The sequence below is a fragment of the Benincasa hispida genome, chromosome 12 (genome assembly GCF_009727055.1).
Source record: "Benincasa hispida cultivar B227 chromosome 12, ASM972705v1, whole genome shotgun sequence".
In the NCBI taxonomy this organism is placed as follows: Eukaryota; Viridiplantae; Streptophyta; class Magnoliopsida; order Cucurbitales; family Cucurbitaceae; genus Benincasa; species Benincasa hispida.
In genome coordinates, this window is record NC_052360.1 from 32,982,396 (window position 1) to 33,001,650 (window position 19,255).

The window sequence follows — 19,255 nt, forward strand, 5'->3', positions numbered from 1 at the left end:
AATTTGTTACAAAATTAAAAGTTCAGGGACTAAATAATTGCAAACTAAAGTACATGAACTCAATTGTTATTTTTATGAAAGTTTAGGGATTAAAAGTGAATTTTAACCAATTTGTAAATCTACCACTGGTTTCTTAAAATTTGTAAATATATAAAAAAGACATTAAATATGGTTTTCGTTTTTTATTATTCCAATTTTATACTCATTGGTATATCATCACGTATATCAATAATATGTATGATGTACTTTATATTTGGTATATCAGTTGACTAATATATTAATCAATAAGTGGTAGTGCATTTGTTATTATTGGTGGACTTAAGTTGAATCCTTATTCATTTATTTAAGAGTATTGGTTTTCTAGTATATTATCATTTACTTATAGCGGTTCAATTCATCTTATTTGTAACCATTTTTAATGATTGTTGATGAACTACTGTATCAATATTGCATTTAAAATTATATTCTAAACAGGTGTTGATATACTGTTGATATTTGAAAAATGTAATTTTAAGAAGTACTAATATATTAATATACTAATAATACACCAATGTTATACTTTAAATGAATTTAGAATTAATGTTGATATGCTACTAATACACTATTGTTATATTTAAACTTTTTTAGAATGAATTTTGATATACTACCGATACAATAATGATATACTTTAAATTAATTTTTAATAAGTACAGACACGATAATGTTATGCTTTAAATGAATTTTGAATAACTGTTGACTGATACATTAATAATATACTTGAAATCGTAGTTTAAATGAGTGCTGACATAGTACTTATATGTTTGAATTACATTTTGAATGAACGTAGATGTACAATTGATATAGAAGGTTATACTTGAAAGGGATTTAGAATGAGCGGTGATATATTACCAATACACTAATAATATAATTGAAATTAATTTTTAATGGCCATTGATATATTATTAATACATGAATGTTGTATTTTGAATGAAGTTGAGCAAATGTTGATAAACTATAAATACATCAATGTAATACTTAGTGTTACATTTTGGATAACAAATGGCTTTCATAAAAGCAATATAGGATAAAAGCTTAGACATGGGATTTCATTGACCGCTAAAAATAGGGTAATACCTTAAAATTATTAAAATTGTATGCTTAATTGTCCAAGTTTAAATTGACAATTGATATATGTGTTTAATTGTTTAGTCTCCTATAAAGGAGGAATTTGATTCATGTGACTACATGTCGATTAGGGTACATTGCGTATGCAATATGATCACATACGACTTAACCCGTTTTAGATTGAAAGAGCAAACATATGGGCGTATTTGGGTTGCATGCCGAGTTGTGTTTGGGTCTAGTGGGCAAAGTAAATGTGGGCGTATAAGTATGCACAATGTTCATTTCGAAGGTTGAAACAACTACTTTTGAATCCCATCTTTCTTTTATATCTTATCTCACCATATTTTCCTTTACTATTTTCCGACGTTTTCTTGTTGTTATCTAATACTTAATTTATTTATTTTAAATGCATGTTACAAATCTTTTTTTTTTTTTTTTTGGTTACCATTGTTTGCAAGTTTAGAGGAGGTCTTCTTATATCAAAATTGATTGATTGTACTTCGTTTCTTAGTCTCCGTTTGGCAACTATCTAGTTTTTTAGTTTTTGTTTTTTAAAATTAAGTCTACAAACATTACTTTCAGCTCCAAATTTCTTCATTTGTTATATATTTTTTATCAATGGTTTTAAAACACGTAGCAAAATTTTGAAAACTAAAAAAGTAGCTTTTAAAAATTCGTTTTTGTTTTTTGAATTTGGCTAAAATTTAAACCATTATACTTAAGAAAGATATAAATCATTGTAAGAAATGAGAAGAAAATAGACTTAATTTTTAAAAATAAAAACAAAAAATTAAGGCATCGTTTAGTAACCATTTGATATTTGGTTTTTGTTTTTGAAAATTAAATCTATTTCATCCACGTTTCTTAAAATAATTTGCATATTTCTTAAGTACAATGGTTGAATTCTTAGATAATTCCAAAAAACAAAAACAACTTTTTGAAAACTATTTTTTATAGTTCTCAAAATTTGGCTTGGCTTTTTTAAACTATTGGTGAAAAATATATAATAAATGAAGAAATTTGGACGTGAACGTGATGTCCATAGGTTTAATTTTCAAAAATAAAAACAAAAAACAAAATGGTTATCAAACAGGACCTAAATGGTTACAAAACAAGACCTTAAGAAATTATTAATTGGATTTATCCATTTTATACTACCTGTCAACAATGTATACTTACACCTAGAAACGTTTGTGCCAGAGCCTGACCAATCGTCAATATAATTAAGTTATACCATAAAAAAAAAAATTTAAAACACAACTATTGCAAAAGTAATTTAGTCCATCAAACTCAAAACTAATTGAAACAAAGCAAATCCAAAGTAGAATGAAAAAAAAAAAAAAAACTCCTTGTTCATCATAATTGAACAAACAATATCCTCCATAACACAATTAAAGTTACGATATATCAATTAACTTCAAAAATATCAATTGATTGACATATCAAATGTAAAGTATATCAGTTGATTGATATATCGAATATACCTATTTAATACACAAACAAACGTGAGTAAAATTAGAATGGTAAAAAAATAAAAAATCAAGTTTAACATTTTTTCGAAATTTAGTAAACAATGACTAGATTTGCATTATATATATGGCTGCCTAAGTCTCTATTTGAAAACCATTTTATTTATTGATTTCTTATTTTTAAAAATCTAGCATATTTTCTCTTAATTTCATACAATAATTTGTTTCTTTCTTAAGGATAAGAGTTGAATTTTAACTAAATTCAAAAAACAAAACTAAAATTCTAAAGCTACTTTTTAGGGTACCATTTGGTAATGATTTGGTTATTGAGTTTTTCTCTTTGAAAATTAAGTCTATAGACATCAGTTCTATCTTCAATTTTTTTATGTTGTTATCTATTTTTTTATCAATGATTTAAAAAATCAAGCTAGATTTTAGAAACTTAAAAAAATAGTTTTTAAAAACTTATTTTTATTTTTTAAATTTGGTTAAGAATTCAATTCTCATATTTAAGAAAGATACAAATTATGATAATAAATATGGAGAAAATAAGCTTGATTTTTAAAAATAAAAAAATAAAAAACGATATGATTATTAAATAAGATCTAAATTTTTAAAATTTAGAACTGAAATGGAGGTTTAAGACGTCATTTCGGCCGTAAGATTTATTATTATTATTATTCTAAAAACTTTGAAAATTACCTTTTTAGGCTTTGACGAAAATCTGTCCTTTTTTTTTTTGGACTAATTGATTCTTAAAATTGTAACGGGACGCCGCCCACTGGCTTTCTGTGTCGTTGTTCTCTCACATTGATTCTTCGGCGGTTTTGCGTCTCTCGCATTCCCTTCGGTATCGGAGCCGTCAACCGGAGGACTCCGACCATTTTTCTGAGGGAATACGAGAAGAGTATTTTTCAATTCTTTACTTTCACAATCTCCTTCTTCTTCTCTCTTCGTTATCGGAAGAATTTCCCTTTCTCAATCTTCGCTGCACGGCCATTCAGGTACACTTCTTCTTAATCTTTCGTTTTTGAGCAATACGCTTCGAAATGTTTGGCTTCTCTGAAGAAGAATGGAGCGATTTCGTTGGTTTTATTGAGAAAATTACACGTTTTTTTCGTTTTAGTATCTGCGGTGTTTTTTTAACTGAAGCGCGTGTTGAAAATGGGGGGAAAATGAGAGTTAAGGTGGCTATTAATGGCTGCTGCTTGAGTTTTTTGGTTGCGGACATTCTTCGAACTGACTGTTTTCTTTGTGGATTATACAGATCGAGCTGCAGTTTTGAAGCATTTGAATCGAATAAGAGTTCTTTTTTTTTTCAAGGTTTTCGGAGATTGATTCTGTTGAACTTTTGTAACTGTTTTATTATTCGTCGAAATAACTCATGGAAGGCGCATTGAATCTTCTTGGAGGCGTAACTATTTGCCCTGCCTCTACGCGTTGCCAATCTTTATTGTCTCCGCGGCTTCATTTTGTGTCGTCCATTGCGCAAAGTGCTGGATTGTACACGAATTGCAAAAGATTTTCTTGTAGACGTGTTGGTTCGAGAGTCAGATGCGAAAGGAATGTTGCAGATGTGCTTGATAGAAAAGTTACTGAGTCTAGAAGTTCTGGGGAAAATGAGCAACAGTTTACATGTGTCATGAAGTTTGGTGGCTCATCAGTGGCTTCTGCGGAGAGAATGATGGAGGTTGCTGAACTTATACGAAGCTTCCCTGAGGAGCGGCCAGTGATTGTTCTCTCGGCCATGGGAAAGACAACCAATAAACTATTGCTGGTACGCGTTTCCTTTTCCATTTACTCTGCTCCTTATTTCTTGAAAAAGGCATTATATTATCCTTCAATACATGTCCATCGTGGTTGATTATTGATACGAAGTCCCCTGCTAATTTAATAGGCTGGAGAAAAGGCTGTTAGCTGTGGCGTTACTAATGCATCAGATATTGACGAGATGAAATTCATAAAAGAGTTGCATCTGAGGTAAGAAATTCGAGTCCTTTCAAACCCCTACTGAATAATGTCGAAAATCAAACTCAGAGCCTTGTCATGTTGTTTATAGGACTGCAGACGTGCTTGGTGTCGATAGGTCTATTATTGCAAGTAAGCTTTATTTTGTGCTTGGAACTTGTTGGTTTAATAGTTCATATTCTTGCTGCGTCTCTTTACTTCTCCAGTTTGATACTCTGTTATCGATTCTGTCTGTGGTTTTTTTGGAATAAGAATAAAATTTAGGCTGGTGTAAACCCATAAGAAAAAGTGGAGAGAATATATAACGTAAAAAAAGTTATATTCCTTGGGAATTAGGAATGAATAAGATATTTTCTTTTCCAACAAGATGTGATGTAGGCAAGAAGAATGAGCTGAACAACTGATGATGAGTATAAATGAGAATGGGGGGACTATTCCTACTTCTCCTGTTATAATCTTGCTATAGAAGTATTAAATATACTGAGGATCTTATTGATAATTGATTGAGTTACCGTGCATTGTTGAGCATCAACTTGCAAATATCAACTCAGTGTCTGAAAGAAAAATTAATATTTATAAGAGAGAAAAAAGGAAGTATTTGCTTAACTTCTTTTTATGCTTGTGGAGAGTCTTCCCGAGCACCTCGCGTTAAGATGCAGATATTGTGGTTTATATGGGAATTTCTAATTTAGGTAGCCATTTTGTTATCCTACAATCTAGGGACTACAATAATATTTTCTATTGTAGTACACCATGGGTATCTGGAATTTTCCTGTCAAAGTGGTAGCGATGAAAGTATTAAGTTTTGTTCTGTAGCATTTCTTGATTGGTCTGCCTTGTTTAAATTTTTGCATTTGGTACCTCGTTTTTGATATTCTGGTGGCCTCAGAATATGCTGGAATGCATGTGCATGATGACGTGAAATACCTTTATTTTAGAAAGGGATATCTTCATCCAATGGCTTGAATTTATGTCCCCCTTTCATGTTCCTTTGCGACAATCTAGTGCAGTTTCTTCCGATTCATTTCTATTGATATCAGGATCATAAATCATAAAATAGCACAAACATTGCGAATGCTATGACATTGGTTCTTTAATATTTTACAGCAATAATACCATGATCATATTTGTTATATGCATATATATTGCATAATTACGTTGCAGATCACCTTGATGAATTGGAGCAACTTCTCAAGGGAATTGCTATGATGAAAGAATTGACTCTTCGAACCAGAGATTACTTAGTTTCCTTTGGGGAGTGCATGTCCACAAGGATTTTTGCTGCCTATTTAAGTAGGATTGGTGTCAAAGCGCGTCAAGTATGCTTCTGTTCCTTTTACTGTTGACTTATTTGACACATCTAACCTGTTTTATAGACTCAAGGTTGTTCAAGTATTTCCCTGCGCATTTAACCTTTAGTGTTGGGTATAAATTAACAGAAAAAGCCAATATTTCCTTGTTAGTTTAACTATTTCCAGTAGGTTTCGAATTAGTAAAGTAGGGATTGGTTTATTATAATTTTTTCTTTAATAATTCAACCCCTACTGGAGTTGGGAGGGTCGTTGAGGGATTATTGCTTTTTCTTTGGATAAGAGTAGGATTGTTTGCTCATGATTGACTCCATCAGTAATGTTCTTATGTTAGTCTGGGAGACAATTTTGATGCTTGAACTAGCAACCTGTGCTGAATTTTAAGTTTAAAGAAAACAAAAGAAAAGAACTAGGAAGGCAAACTTTTAAACATCTGGCAAACAACTTCGGTTTGACCATTTAGTACAAGATTGCATTCAGAAGATGTTAGCTTTCAATAAACCCCCTACCCAATCACTGCTATTATTTTTAGAGGTTATTGTTTATTTTATTTTTAATATATATATATGGATAAACCAAATCTCATATGGAAGACTGTTATCATCATTACTTATCACCTTAGAAACTTAATATGCTTTTAGAAATTTAATAGTGGTTTCAATCATCACAATGCTTTCCGGTATTCCGTCATCGGTAGTCATTTAAGATGACAAAAACTTGTGATAATGTCTGCCCTTGCAGTATGATGCATTTGAAATGGGATTTATCACCACAGATGACTTCACAAATGCTGACATTTTGGAAGCAACCTATCCTGCTGTTGCAAAAAGGCTACTTGGTGATTGGAATTCTGATCCTGCTATTCCTATTGTTACTGGCTTCCTTGGGAAGGTCTTTCAATGAACCATTTTGCTTTATTGTTTGTTCATTTTGAAGGATTGGATCTTTTTTTAGTCTTGGAGATAATGCAATCATTTCTATCCAAAAAGAAGAAATTGCAATCATGGGAACTTGTTTCTTTTCTAGAAAAAAAGTTATAATGCAATCATTTTTTCTTTTTTTCAATTTAAGGGCTGGAGATCATGTGCAGTGACTACATTGGGAAGGGGTGGTAGTGATTTGACCGCTACAACCATAGGCAAAGCACTTGGATTGCGGGAGATTCAGGTTGCAGCATCTTATTAATAAGTTTTGGAATGCTGTTTCCTGTTTTGAGTTTAATAGTCTTTATTTGTTTAGAAGGGTGCTTCTAACCTTTAGGTATTTATTTATTATTATTGTTTTTTTTAATTTTCAAAGTTGTAAATATAAATTAATTTTGTGCCTTGTAGGTGTGGAAAGATGTTGATGGTGTTTTGACTTGTGACCCTAATATACATTCAGGTGCAGAACCTGTTCCCTTTTTGACCTTTGACGAGGCAGCTGAACTTGCTTATTTTGGAGCTCAGGTGATTACTTGCATTTACTTGGTGGCATTGTCAATCTACCTATTTGTTGACTTAGCTATGAAGTTTAAACCGTTATTTGTCTTAGTTAGTTTAGTTGGAGCATACTTTTAATATATCTGGCTCTTTGAAATGTTCAAACTATATATTACTTTTCACTCGGCACTTTAATTCTACTCCTACCATTCCTCAAATTTTAATTTGCTCTATTCAGGGGCTTTTACATACTTATGAAATAATACACGAAGGAACTGATTTGTGTGTATTGTTCTGTCATGAAATTTATTACTTTCCCTTGTTTGATTATTCAGAATCTAGGTGCATGATCCAAGTGGTATAGTTAGCCTGAGGTGCATAAATTGTGGGGTGATCACCACCTTTGATCTTCCTTTGTTCACCCTTTTTTGGTTCCTTTTGTAGGTCCTGCATCCACAATCGATGCGACCAGCTAGGGAGGGTGATATTCCCGTTCGGGTGAAAAATTCATATAATCCTCAAGCTCCAGGTACTCTCATCACCCGGAACAGAGATATGAGCAAGGTCCGTAGCACTTAGATTTCTTGAAAATGAAAAACTAAAGCTTAGTCTTTTCTTATTTAAAAGAAAGAAAGAAAATAAAAAAATAGCTTGTATAGTCTTGAAACGAGCTGTAACTTATCACGTTCTCAATTGCAGGCGGTATTGACAAGTATTGTTTTGAAACGCAATGTGACCATGTTGGATATCGTTAGTACTCGCATGCTTGGCCAATATGGTTTTCTTGCCAGGGTGAGGAGGGGGTCAATTCTTTTTCCTAGTGCCTTGATTGCATTATTGCTAAATTTTATATTGATATCTTCTTCTTTTTCTCCTGGTATGTGTGGGTCTTGTTTTAAGTACAGGTGTTTGCAATCTTTGAGGATTTGGGCATATCAGTCGATGTGGTTGCTACTAGTGAAGTCAGTTTATCCCTGACCTTGGATCCATCAAAGCTTTGGAGCAGAGAGCTTATCCAGCAGGCAAGCGTATGAACTATACACTCTGTTTATTTGTGATCTTAACTTTGTTTTTCCATTTTTGGTTTTCCATTTTCTTTAACTGTTGCTCTCTCTTGTTTTGAACTGTTGCTTTCTGTCCATCTGTCTCTCTCAGATTTTATTTTCCTTTTATTTCTTTCAAGAAAATCTGGGTTTCTCCTCTGTTTTATTTGAAAGAACTAGAGATGTAAGCAATTTTGTTTGTTCTCTTCTCGTTTTAAGTTTTAAAAAATTTGTATTTAAAATATTTATTCGTGTTAACTTAATCTTCTGTATGTTCTAATTTTAGTTTAGAACTATGAAACCATGGTATTGTATGTTTTTACTTATTTTCAAGTATTACATGTTCTTCATTTATATTTAGACTTAATCTGGCTCTGTTTTTTCAAAAATTATCGTAATATAACTTATTTATTTATGTGCACATACTTCACTCAAACAACGCCTGAAGGTGATTGAGAGACTTATTGTGTTTTCTTTCATTTTGAAAATACTGTAACATGTGTTGTATGAACAGTTTATCATGCTAGTTTTGGTACTTAACTCTTCATTTGTCATTTATGTTTGACAATCAAAATAATCTCAGAAGACTTCCCATTGATAGCTGATTAGCTTTACATTTATATCCTATTGGCAGGAGCTTGATCATGTGGTGGAAGAACTCGAGAAAATTGCCGTTGTGAAACTGCTTCAGCATAGATCAATCATTTCTCTCATAGGAAATGTTCAAAGGTCATCACTGATACTGGAAAAGGTGCGCATCTAGTATTACTCCCACTGATTCACACACACCGTGTCCAAAATTAGAAGGAAAAAGAACGTTTAATTCATACACTTTTATCGTGTCACACATGTTTCGAGCATTTCCAGATGTATATGTGCTTCATAAATAAATATAATAAGATTTCATCCTAAAAGTTTCAAATATTATCTACCTGCATGATTTTGAGTTATCAAGCATCGTGTTGTTGCTTATTTCTAATGCATAACTTTTTGGCAGGCATTTCATGTTCTTCGTACCAATGGAGTAAATGTTCAAATGATATCCCAGGGTGCTTCTAAGGTTTCTTCTTTTTTCCATACCTCACATTGAAAAGCCATTCTCATGATAAATCACTTATCCATCACAGAAGGGCATGTTTGATGATATACTTTTAATCATTAAAAATCAATTTTGATGATATTAAAATTACATTTAAAAGTGTAAAAATTTCCTATTAAATTAATTGTGTGATTAAAGGCGTGTTTTGGAGCGATTTTTAAATTTGAAAATCACTCTCAAACATGCACAAAGTGCATCTAAGGTGTCTTCATTAGAATTCATATTTGAAAAATCGTCCCGTTTACCTCGAATTGACCCTCGAGAGATACTTAGGACCTGATACGTCTCTTGAAACTCCAGTCTTAAATGGATGATCTCGAGATTTTTGGGATGAATATTGAGCATAATGTAAGGAGTGGAATTCAATATCTTGATTAATAAAAGAAAAACCGTTCTGATTGAAGGAGCTTGTTTTTCTAGACCAAATAAGAAATGTCATTACATGGACAACCTGTGGAAGGAACCTATATTTCCCAATTTATGTAACAAGATGTGTGGTACAGAAAGCATTGCAATGCTGATTACCCCCATGGCTCTCCCAATTGCTCCTGTTCTGGAAATGCTTTTGTAGTAGGTTCAGCATGGTTCATGAAACTGTGTAAAATTTCATACTTTAATTTGGCTGTATTACAAAAATAAATCTAAACTTTGTCCATGTAGAAATGTAGAAATCCATTACGTCGTTGGACAAAAATTGAAACCTTAAACGGTGTGGTGATGACTTGGAATGAAAATTGAACTCAAACATCGCCATACAGTTCCAAGTCACTGCCACACAGATTTTAGGTCTCAATTTCAAATCCAAAGTTCTAACAAAATTCTACTATTTTTAAAATATTTATGAAGCATTAAGGTATTACTAACAAATTTTAAAGAATATGAGTATACTTTAAGTAAAAAGGCACAGTTTGAGAGAATTTTGTAATGTAGCTTCTTGATTTCTTTATATAGTTGATTCATTTTATTATTCACTGGACAGGTCAATATCTCGTTGATTGTCAATGACAATGAGGCGGAACAATGCGTTCGGGCTCTCCATTCGACCTTTTTCGAGGTAGACGAACTCGATGTAGATGCAGGTTGCATATCTCAAAATGGTTCAGTCTCGGCCAGCAACACTGTGTGAGCATTGAAGCCCATTTTTTCGTCTTGAGAAGATGTATTTTTCCATATGAGGAAGGAGCAACCGTAGCAGTTGGTATATATTATATTGTCATTGAAATCGGGCAAGTTGAGTTACTTTCTTCTATTGGTTTGATTAGATAAACTGTGCTGCTAATAGTTTAGTATTTTAATTAATTCAGGAAAAGAGAAAATTAGGATTTATGGTTTATGGTGTACACTACTAAAGTTCCATAAATGTTTTATGTGCATTTTTATATCCTAGCCCATCAGTTGAGAAATATATATGAAGTAGTAAATCAGTACGTTCATTAGTGATGAATAATAAGTCATTATTTCTTTCGAATTGATAGTAGTAATTTGACCATGCGATTTATGATCAATATTTTATGAACTGTTTCTCGTAGTTTTCTTTTAATGCTGATTAAAATTATTAGATGCTATTTTATTTTTGATAACCTACGCAATTGTACTTTATCTTTTTCGATTGGAAAATATATGATGTTCTTAATGTGTGCCTAATTATTCGAATGAAAAAATGTTAAACTATTTATAAAAAATAGTAAAAAAAAAATAATGATAGATACTATTAGAATATATGTTGATAGAAGTCTATCAGTTTACTTATCGAAGTTAATTTTACTATTTTATGAAAATAGTTTTTCTTTTCCTTTTTTTTTTTTTTTTTGAAAATCCCTTAAAATTTAACATTTTTTGAAAATCATGAAAATGAATTAAAAATATATCTTACGAAAAGGTAAGGTTGAGGAAGGAGAATATAATTTGGTCTCTAAGATTTGTATTTAGTTCCTATTTCGTCACTTTTTAAAATTAGTATTGTTTTTAAGATTTAAATATAGTTTTTATTTAAATGCTGGGCAGATTACGTAAAGGATGTGGTAATGGAATATGCAACACACCACACTTTTTTCCAGTCTTCCTTGGCGAGCGTCTAAAATTAGGTTAGGTCAATAATAATCTTCCCCATCTATTTCCCAAATTCATGTTTTGACTAAATTATAACCATGAAAAATGGCAAAAACTTTCTTTTACCTATAAATTAGATTCATCATTCTCTTCTTCGGAAAAAAAAAAAAAAATACAATAGTTTTTAGTCTTTTAAGTTTTGGGTTTAGTTTATATTTGATTTCTAAATTTCAAAATGTTACACACTTATGAGTTTTGTTTCAATTAGGTCCTAAATATCAATATTTATACTATTAACTTCGATTTCGATTTCTCTCTAAATACTCATTTTTAGTAAGTTTTTGACGTTAATGTCTATTAATTAATTTAAAGTGATTATGAAGTGAATTTTTAAATTTAATTCTAATAGTAGTGAAAAGTAGTGAAACTTAATTAATTGAATCCTTTAATAGTTTGGAATTAATTAATATAATACACTAAAGCTGATTGTGAATATTTAGTGAAAAACGAGATTGAAAATGTAAATCTTGAAACTTAAGGACAAAATTAAAATAAAACTAAAATCTCGATGGTAAAATTGTAAAATTTTGAAACATAAGGACTAAATTGAAACCAAATCCAAAGCTTGTAAAATTGAAACCAAATTCAATGGTAAAATTGTAAAATTTTGAAACATAAGGACTATATTGAAACCAAATTCGAAACTTAAGGGCTAAAACATTTTAGAACTTGGTGGCCAAATAGAAACTAGATCTATAACTTAGGAACCAAAAATATTATTTTCCCTTATAGGGCAAAATACACTTTTTAATGTGTAAATCTTGAAACATAGGGACAAAATTGAAACAAAACTCAAATCTCAGGAATAAAATCGCAATAGTTTGAAACATATGGACTAGATTGAAATTAAATTCAAAATTTAAAGATTAAAAATGTAACATTTTGAAACCTAGGGTCCAAATAGAAACTAGACCTATAACTTAGGGACCAAAAATGTATCTTTCCTTTTATTTGTTATATGTTCAACCATATGTACGATACAAATTCGAACTTTTGACCTCGTCAAAATATACGCCTTTATTAGCTGAAATATGCTTATGTTGGCCATTTATCATTCTCTTGCAATTTAATTGATGAGTAACTTGTGATTTTATCAAATTGACAGCTTGTGGATGTGTGATTGTAACAATTTATATAGTTCAAAAGTGGTCCTTTTTTTTTCCTTTCCAATTGCTGGTTTTAACAATTAATCATCATAGGATGAAATAAAAATTAAGAGGAAGTTAAATTTTAGGTTGATTCTAAATACATGAAATTCTCTCTTTAAAGCCCTTAATTCTCTTGGGATATACATATAAGGTTAAATTATAACAACAATATATTTAAATTTAATATTTAATTTCACACTTTTAAATGTAATTTTTATATCATCAAATTTAATTTTGAGTTATTAAAAACATGTTTTAGGGTAATTTTTAAAATATCAGAAGTAATTTTAATCATTTTAAAACTCCTATCAAATATGACCTACCATATGAATGCAGTTATATAAATCATTCTTTTTTATGGCTAATACTTTTTCAAAAAATATAAATTATATAGTGCGTTTAACCTATAGTTTTATTAACTGTTTTTTTTAGAAATTAGACATGATGGATCACGTGTCTATTGTAATTTTGGTGCTGAATATGTAAATTATAGATGTTATTATTATGTTTTCCAATATTCCTTGAAATTACATTTTATCTGGTTGGTTTAAAATCCATATACTATTTTAATTTGTTGTGTTATTTCTTTTAGTGGAAGTTTGTTAATTTTTAGACAAACATAGCATGAAATTTTAATCATGTAAAGCAGATCTTAAAAGAATATAACAAATGAATTTTTCAAAAAGGAATTTAAAAGGGAAAAAAAAAAGGAAAAAGAAAAAGAAACAAAGGAATATTCAACTCTCATTAATAACATAAGACTATTTTTCTGGTATTCCTTTTGAATGGTCAATCCTGAGGTCAACGTTTTACTTTTACTTTTGTCCAATTTGTTTTTCATTTTAATTGTTTTTAAGTAAATCAATGATGAAAATCGACCATTAAATCTCTAACCTCAAATAAAGAATTATCGTTCGACTCAGATTCAATACGACCTCGTTTTAATTTCATGTTGTTGATTCGTGGTATAGATTCTAGACTATGTTTTTGAGTTTTATCAAATTATAAGAATAAATTTAAGTGTTAAATCACACAAATTAAATTATAACTTTCTTCTGATCGTAGAACTAAATTCTAAATGATGCCTTCGAAATTGATTTTATAAGGGCTTAAAGTAATTATGTGAAAATTTTAACTCTTTGCAATGTTTGGTAAAATTGACTATAAGATAATTTAAAGCAATCACTTTTTTCAATTGTGTTAGAGCATGTTTGGGAGTAATTTTAAAATAGTTAAAAACTTAAAATCACTTTTATCATTTTTAAAATTTTCGATGGCAAAATTCGGGCAGAAAAACTTTCACGTGCTTTTGACAGTGAATTTATAACTTTGGGAAGAAAAAGGACCTGCAAGACAATAAAATAAAATATCAGTGTGATATATGTCACAAAATATTCGATGCTCAAGTCGGTATTTAGCAAAGATCAGAACAAGCTAGAGATTGGGGAGAAGAACTTACCTTTGGATATGCCTATGACCCCTTATTTATAGTGTGGTGGCTTTGGATTCCTAGTCTCAAAGAGGAGTAAGAAAGGTTAAAGGGATTAGGAAACGTCAATTCGAATCAGATAGGGAAACTTGGACCATGGCCCATGAGGGGAACCTTTTTTTAGAGGGAAAAATGTTCATCTAGGCCTCTGAGGCCGAGGAGGGTAAATTGGGCCAAATGGCCCAACTTGCCTCATCCTCGGGCATGTTGGGTTATTTGGCCCAATTTGCCCCGTCCTTGGAGGTGGGCAAGTTGGTTGCCCACCTCGCCTCGCCCTCGGCCGAGAAAGGTAGGTTGGTCTCTTTTGGCCCAACGCCTCTCATTTTCTTCCTTCCTCCGTTGCCCCATTTCTTACACTTGTTCTTGTCTTCCTCATGATTTTTAGTCTGAAAATGACCTATAACAAAAATTATCTAGAACTACTTTTAATCCATTAAAATCAATTATAATAGCAAGAAATGCATTTTAAAGTGTTAAAATAAATACTAAATTGATTTTGAGTGATTAAAAATATACTTTCGAAATGATTTTGAATACGACAAGAGTGATTTCAACAATTTCAAAATTACTTCCGGACATGCATTTGGTTTCTAATCATATAAGTTTTTGAGATTTACCCACTAAAAAATTCCATGCCTCTACTCAACTAATTATTAAGAATTTTATTCCATCCCTATTTTACAATACTTTTTTCTTTTACATTTAAACACATATTTACTTTATTATGAACAATTATTTTAAGTTAAAACAATCCCAAAATAAACCTAAATAATAAGTTTAATTAAAATTTGATTTTCAGATTTCAGGAACAAAAGCATATTTTCCTAAATTTCAAATTTCGCATATGAATTTCATAATTAAATAATAGGGACTATATATAGGTTGAATTAAGGAGATTTTCTGGATTACCAGAAAATTTGAGTTGGTCGAATTGGCTATCCGAATGATGTTAGGTTGGGTTGGATTGGACTGTCAGCTTGTTTTTTTTTCTTCTTTTTTAATATATATTTTTTATTAACTTAAAATACTTAAATTTGTAACACATATTAATAACTAAAATTTCATCAAAACTCAAATGTTAAATGTCAAAATTCAAGATATTTATTACAAACTTTAAACAAACACCATAAAAAAAATATAAATACTTTTCTAATAATATTAGAAATTCAAGTTAAATTGGGTAAGTCCAAATTTTAAAAAATGTAATCCAAATCCAACTAAATCCAAAAAATATAAAATATTAAACTCAACCCAAAATTAAAACTTACCCCACCTAACCTTAGACTAAGTAGTCCGAATTATTTAGGTTTGTCCTAACAGATACCAAAAAGAAAAATTACACTAAAAGCTACAATTAGACTAAGCACATGTAAGATTATTCTCTTAACAATACGCATTCTAGACTCAATCGCAGCTGTTGATCGTTGAATCCTTATTAACAAAAAGAGGGCAGACCGGGCAGCGTCATACCTGCCCGTTGACTATAAAAGCAACTACAAATCGAAAACCCCCCTTTCTCCATTAGAGAGAATCAAAGCAATTTGGCGTTGAGATATTGGGAGAGGTTTCTCTTTCTAGGGTTCCTTCCTCTCTTCTTCTTCTCCATTGTTGCTAATTTCACTTCCTTCACCTCTAAGTCCCATCTCCAATGGCGCTCTCTGATAAACCCTCTCGCCAATCTCTGATCCCCAGCTTCCTTTACTCTTCCCCTTCTTCCACCCGAACCCTCCCTCTCAAGAAGATGCTTCAATCTTCACCCACTTTCGATGCCGTTTCCTCTCCTCCTAAAAGCTTTGTTATTCCCGCTCCAACTGAGCCGTCTAGGAAGATCGAGTTGTACTCGCCAGCCTTTTACACTGCTTGTACTTTTGGTGGAATTCTCAGCTGTGGTCTCACGCATATGGCTGTTACTCCTCTTGATTTGGTTAAATGCAATATGCAGGTTCGTTTTATCTTCGATTTCTCTCTTTACATTTCTGCTTAGCTTACTTGTGTTTGGGATTTTTGAAATTTTTTTCGTCGTTCTCTGATTCAGATCTGTGGATTTTCTCGCTTTTTTAGGAGGTTTTTATTTTGTGTGTTGGTTTTTTTTGGCTGTGGTTGTTGAATTTTGTATGGATCGGATCTATAACTTGGCTGATATATTATAGGCTGGATCTGCTATTAAGAAGTTAACGACGGTCTTATGCTTGTTTAGATTGATCCTGCGAAATACAAAAGTATTTCGTCTGGTTTTGGAGTTTTGCTCAAGGAGCAGGGTGTGAGGGGTTTCTTCAGGGGTTGGGTGCCTACTCTCCTTGGATACAGTGCACAGGGTGCCTGTAAGTTTGGGTTCTACGAGTTCTTTAAGAAGTATTACTCTGATATTGCTGGACCTGAGTACGCAGCTAAGTACAAGACCTTGATCTACCTTGCCGGTTCTGCATCTGCTGAGGTGATTGCTGATATTGCACTTTGCCCTTTCGAAGCAGTGAAGGTTCGGGTTCAAACTCAGCCTGGTTTTGCTAGAGGTCTAGCAGATGGACTTCCCAAGTTCGTTAGATCCGAAGGAGCTCTAGGGTACGTACTGCTATAAATTATTCATCCCCCATTTTCTAAGTGACAGGTGGAAAGATTTCTGGATGTTTTAATGGATTGATGGGTTACTACTCGTTTGTAATTGCAGGTTGTACAAGGGTATTGTTCCACTCTGGGGACGCCAGATTCCATGTAAGTTAATAAAGAACAATTCTGATCTTTAACCTATTTGTGCCCTTTTTGCTCCCGTTACCTTTTCTTGCATTGAATGGTCATGTTTTCGCACACTGTCACACACATATATACAAGAGTTGGAACTATGGTGACTGATACTTTAAAATTGGGGTATGCTTAGCTATTATTACAAGCACTCTCCTTTAACTCGTATACTGATTTTAATGTTTATTAACCTTTATATTGGTGCTCGTTCTTTTTTGTTACATATTTTCTACTATGGAAATTCGAATATCTTCTTTCTATTCATTCCATCCTAATCTGGCGCGAAGTTTTTTTTTTTTTTTTTTTTTTAATAGTAAATTGACTTTGTTTTAATTTATTAATTGGTGGGGCCATGGATTATAGTTCACAATCTTGTTCATTTGTTGATACTTAGGAAGTTGTTGCTGGTTTTATAGATGCTTGGTCGTTAATATATAATGTCTATGTGCATTGTCTGGTGCACTGTGCTCCAAGTTACAGTTGGCATTCCTGGGTCTTTCTTGTTGTTTGATAGTGATGTTGTACGACTTTAGGAATTTTGTATTGTATTTCCATATTTTTTGTATCTTCAAGTGGCGTTTAAAAAAAAATTATTTGTGGAGATATTTTTTAAACTTACTTTTAGTTATTGCTCTATTTTTATGGACCAAAGATTAATCCATCTCTCTACCCGAACCATTTGTATACGAAGGTTCTTTTTAGAGTTCACTAAGTTGACTTTGGAAAATTTCTAGTTGCAATCATTAGATACGTGGTCAAATTTCTTATTTTATTTCACCTTGTACGAAGTATCCTGCAAAAAGGACCATCAAATTCAATTTGGCTCTGGGTGATTTGAAAGCCGAAATTTGTGACATAGATTTGAGTTTTGCTGCAAAGCCTAGTATTATGTGTTTTTTCTTCTTTTTTTTTGTGCTTTTTTTTCAAGTCGACAAGCTGTGATTTTAATATGTCTTGCACTTAGCTTCAAGCCATTGCTTTGTTTTTAATGACCGGTTCTTTTCTTTCAGATACGATGATGAAGTTTGCATCCTTTGAGACCATAGTCGAGATGCTATACAAGTATGCCATTCCCACACCAAAGGACCAGTGCAGCAAATCTCTTCAGCTTGGTGTTAGTTTTGCTGGTGGATATGTGGCGGGTGTTTTCTGTGCTATTGTGTCTCATCCTGCTGATAATCTTGTGTCGTTCCTAAACAACGCCAAAGGAGCAACTGTTGGTGATGTAAGTGCTGCTGATGGAGCTCTACTTTGTTCTCGTGCCATTTGCTTTTTTTTAACTCGTGATTTTTCATTGCGCAGGCTGTCAAGAAGCTCGGATTATGGGGTCTCTTCACCCGTGGGCTACCCCTCCGTATTGTGATGATTGGAACTCTTACTGGTGCTCAGTGGGGTATCTACGATGCCTTCAAAGTATTTGTTGGACTGTAAGTAGTTCATCCCAATAGCCAAACCTTTGTATTATATTTTCCCTTTCATTTGAGAGCCATCAGTCACATTGTCATTTTCTTTCGACCAGGCCTACTACTGGTGGCCCGGCGCCTGCTGCCCCTGCACCTGCTGCTGAGCTCGTGAAGGCGTGAGGTTGATGCTTGATTGACCAACCGGAGTTTTGTTGTTTTTATTACAAGTTGAGGAGAAACCTCTTCATAGGAAATTGAATAAACATAACCATTTTAGAATGATGCTTATAGTCCTCGAAGCTGGAAGAATCTCTTCATAGAATGGATGGACCCTTTTCCATTCAGTTTTCGTTACACCCTTCTTTACTCGGTATTCATTGAATTTGTTCGGCCAAGGATGGTTTTGATCTCATCCTTTGCTTAACTTGGGATACTCATTTGTTTGTAGTAGTTCAGAATTCGGATAGAGAATTGCAGTTTGATGGTTTTAAAACCATGAGCATATGATGTATTTTGTTGTACCCATGTCAGGAAGAAACTTGTCCAAATAAACTGACAGGAAAATGGGCAAAGGAAGATTTGGCTGAGTTTTCATCTCTCTTCTTCTATTCTTGGTAAGCTAAAAAGCCTCTCTTTTTTGCTCTTGGAATTTGAATTTACTAAGTTTGTTACGAATTTACCTCGAAGTGTTTTCTTAACATATGTTAAATGGATCATTATATTGATATTAGAGATCCATCAAGATTAAAATGTTGATAGTTATTCATATTAATACGCGGCTAGATATTGATATAATATTTAAAATATTGATAGTTATCCATATAAATATAAATGTTCATATTGATCAATATAAATGTTCATATTGATCAATTTGATCAATTTTACAAATAATTGAATCAATATAAATTCTTAATTTTGAATTAATTTAGAGGATTTTGATACAAGTGTCTATCTCA

At 32.0% G+C, this 19,255-nt stretch overlaps 2 protein-coding genes across 3 annotated transcripts; both read left to right on the forward strand.

Moving 5' to 3' along the window:
* The first annotated feature begins 3,322 nt into the window (after positions 1-3,322).
* On the forward strand, positions 3,323-10,891 carry LOC120067707 (aspartokinase 2, chloroplastic-like). Of its 2 annotated transcripts, none has more exons than XM_039019251.1 (14): positions 3,323-3,577; positions 3,841-4,350; positions 4,471-4,553; positions 4,633-4,673; positions 5,706-5,860; positions 6,593-6,742; positions 6,923-7,018; positions 7,183-7,299; positions 7,717-7,836; positions 7,972-8,064; positions 8,178-8,300; positions 8,950-9,066; positions 9,313-9,375; positions 10,394-10,891. In XM_039019251.1, exons 2-14 carry the CDS (start codon positions 3,958-3,960, stop codon positions 10,538-10,540), a joined length of 1,698 nt encoding a protein of 565 aa, XP_038875179.1. In that variant the 5' UTR covers positions 3,323-3,577; positions 3,841-3,957; the 3' UTR covers positions 10,541-10,891. The 2 variants fall into 2 exon arrangements, with proteins under 2 accessions (XP_038875179.1, XP_038875180.1); XM_039019252.1 differs by having other exon boundaries at positions 8,178-8,294.
* A 4,779-nt stretch (positions 10,892-15,670) lies between these two features.
* Positions 15,671-18,898, forward strand: LOC120067144 (mitochondrial phosphate carrier protein 3, mitochondrial-like). The gene is made up of 6 exons (XM_039018590.1): positions 15,671-16,102; positions 16,358-16,719; positions 16,826-16,869; positions 17,907-18,121; positions 18,199-18,323; positions 18,416-18,898. Exons 1-6 carry the CDS (start codon positions 15,809-15,811, stop codon positions 18,477-18,479), a joined length of 1,104 nt encoding a protein of 367 aa, XP_038874518.1. The 5' UTR covers positions 15,671-15,808; the 3' UTR covers positions 18,480-18,898.
* The last annotated feature ends 357 nt before the right edge of the window (positions 18,899-19,255 follow it).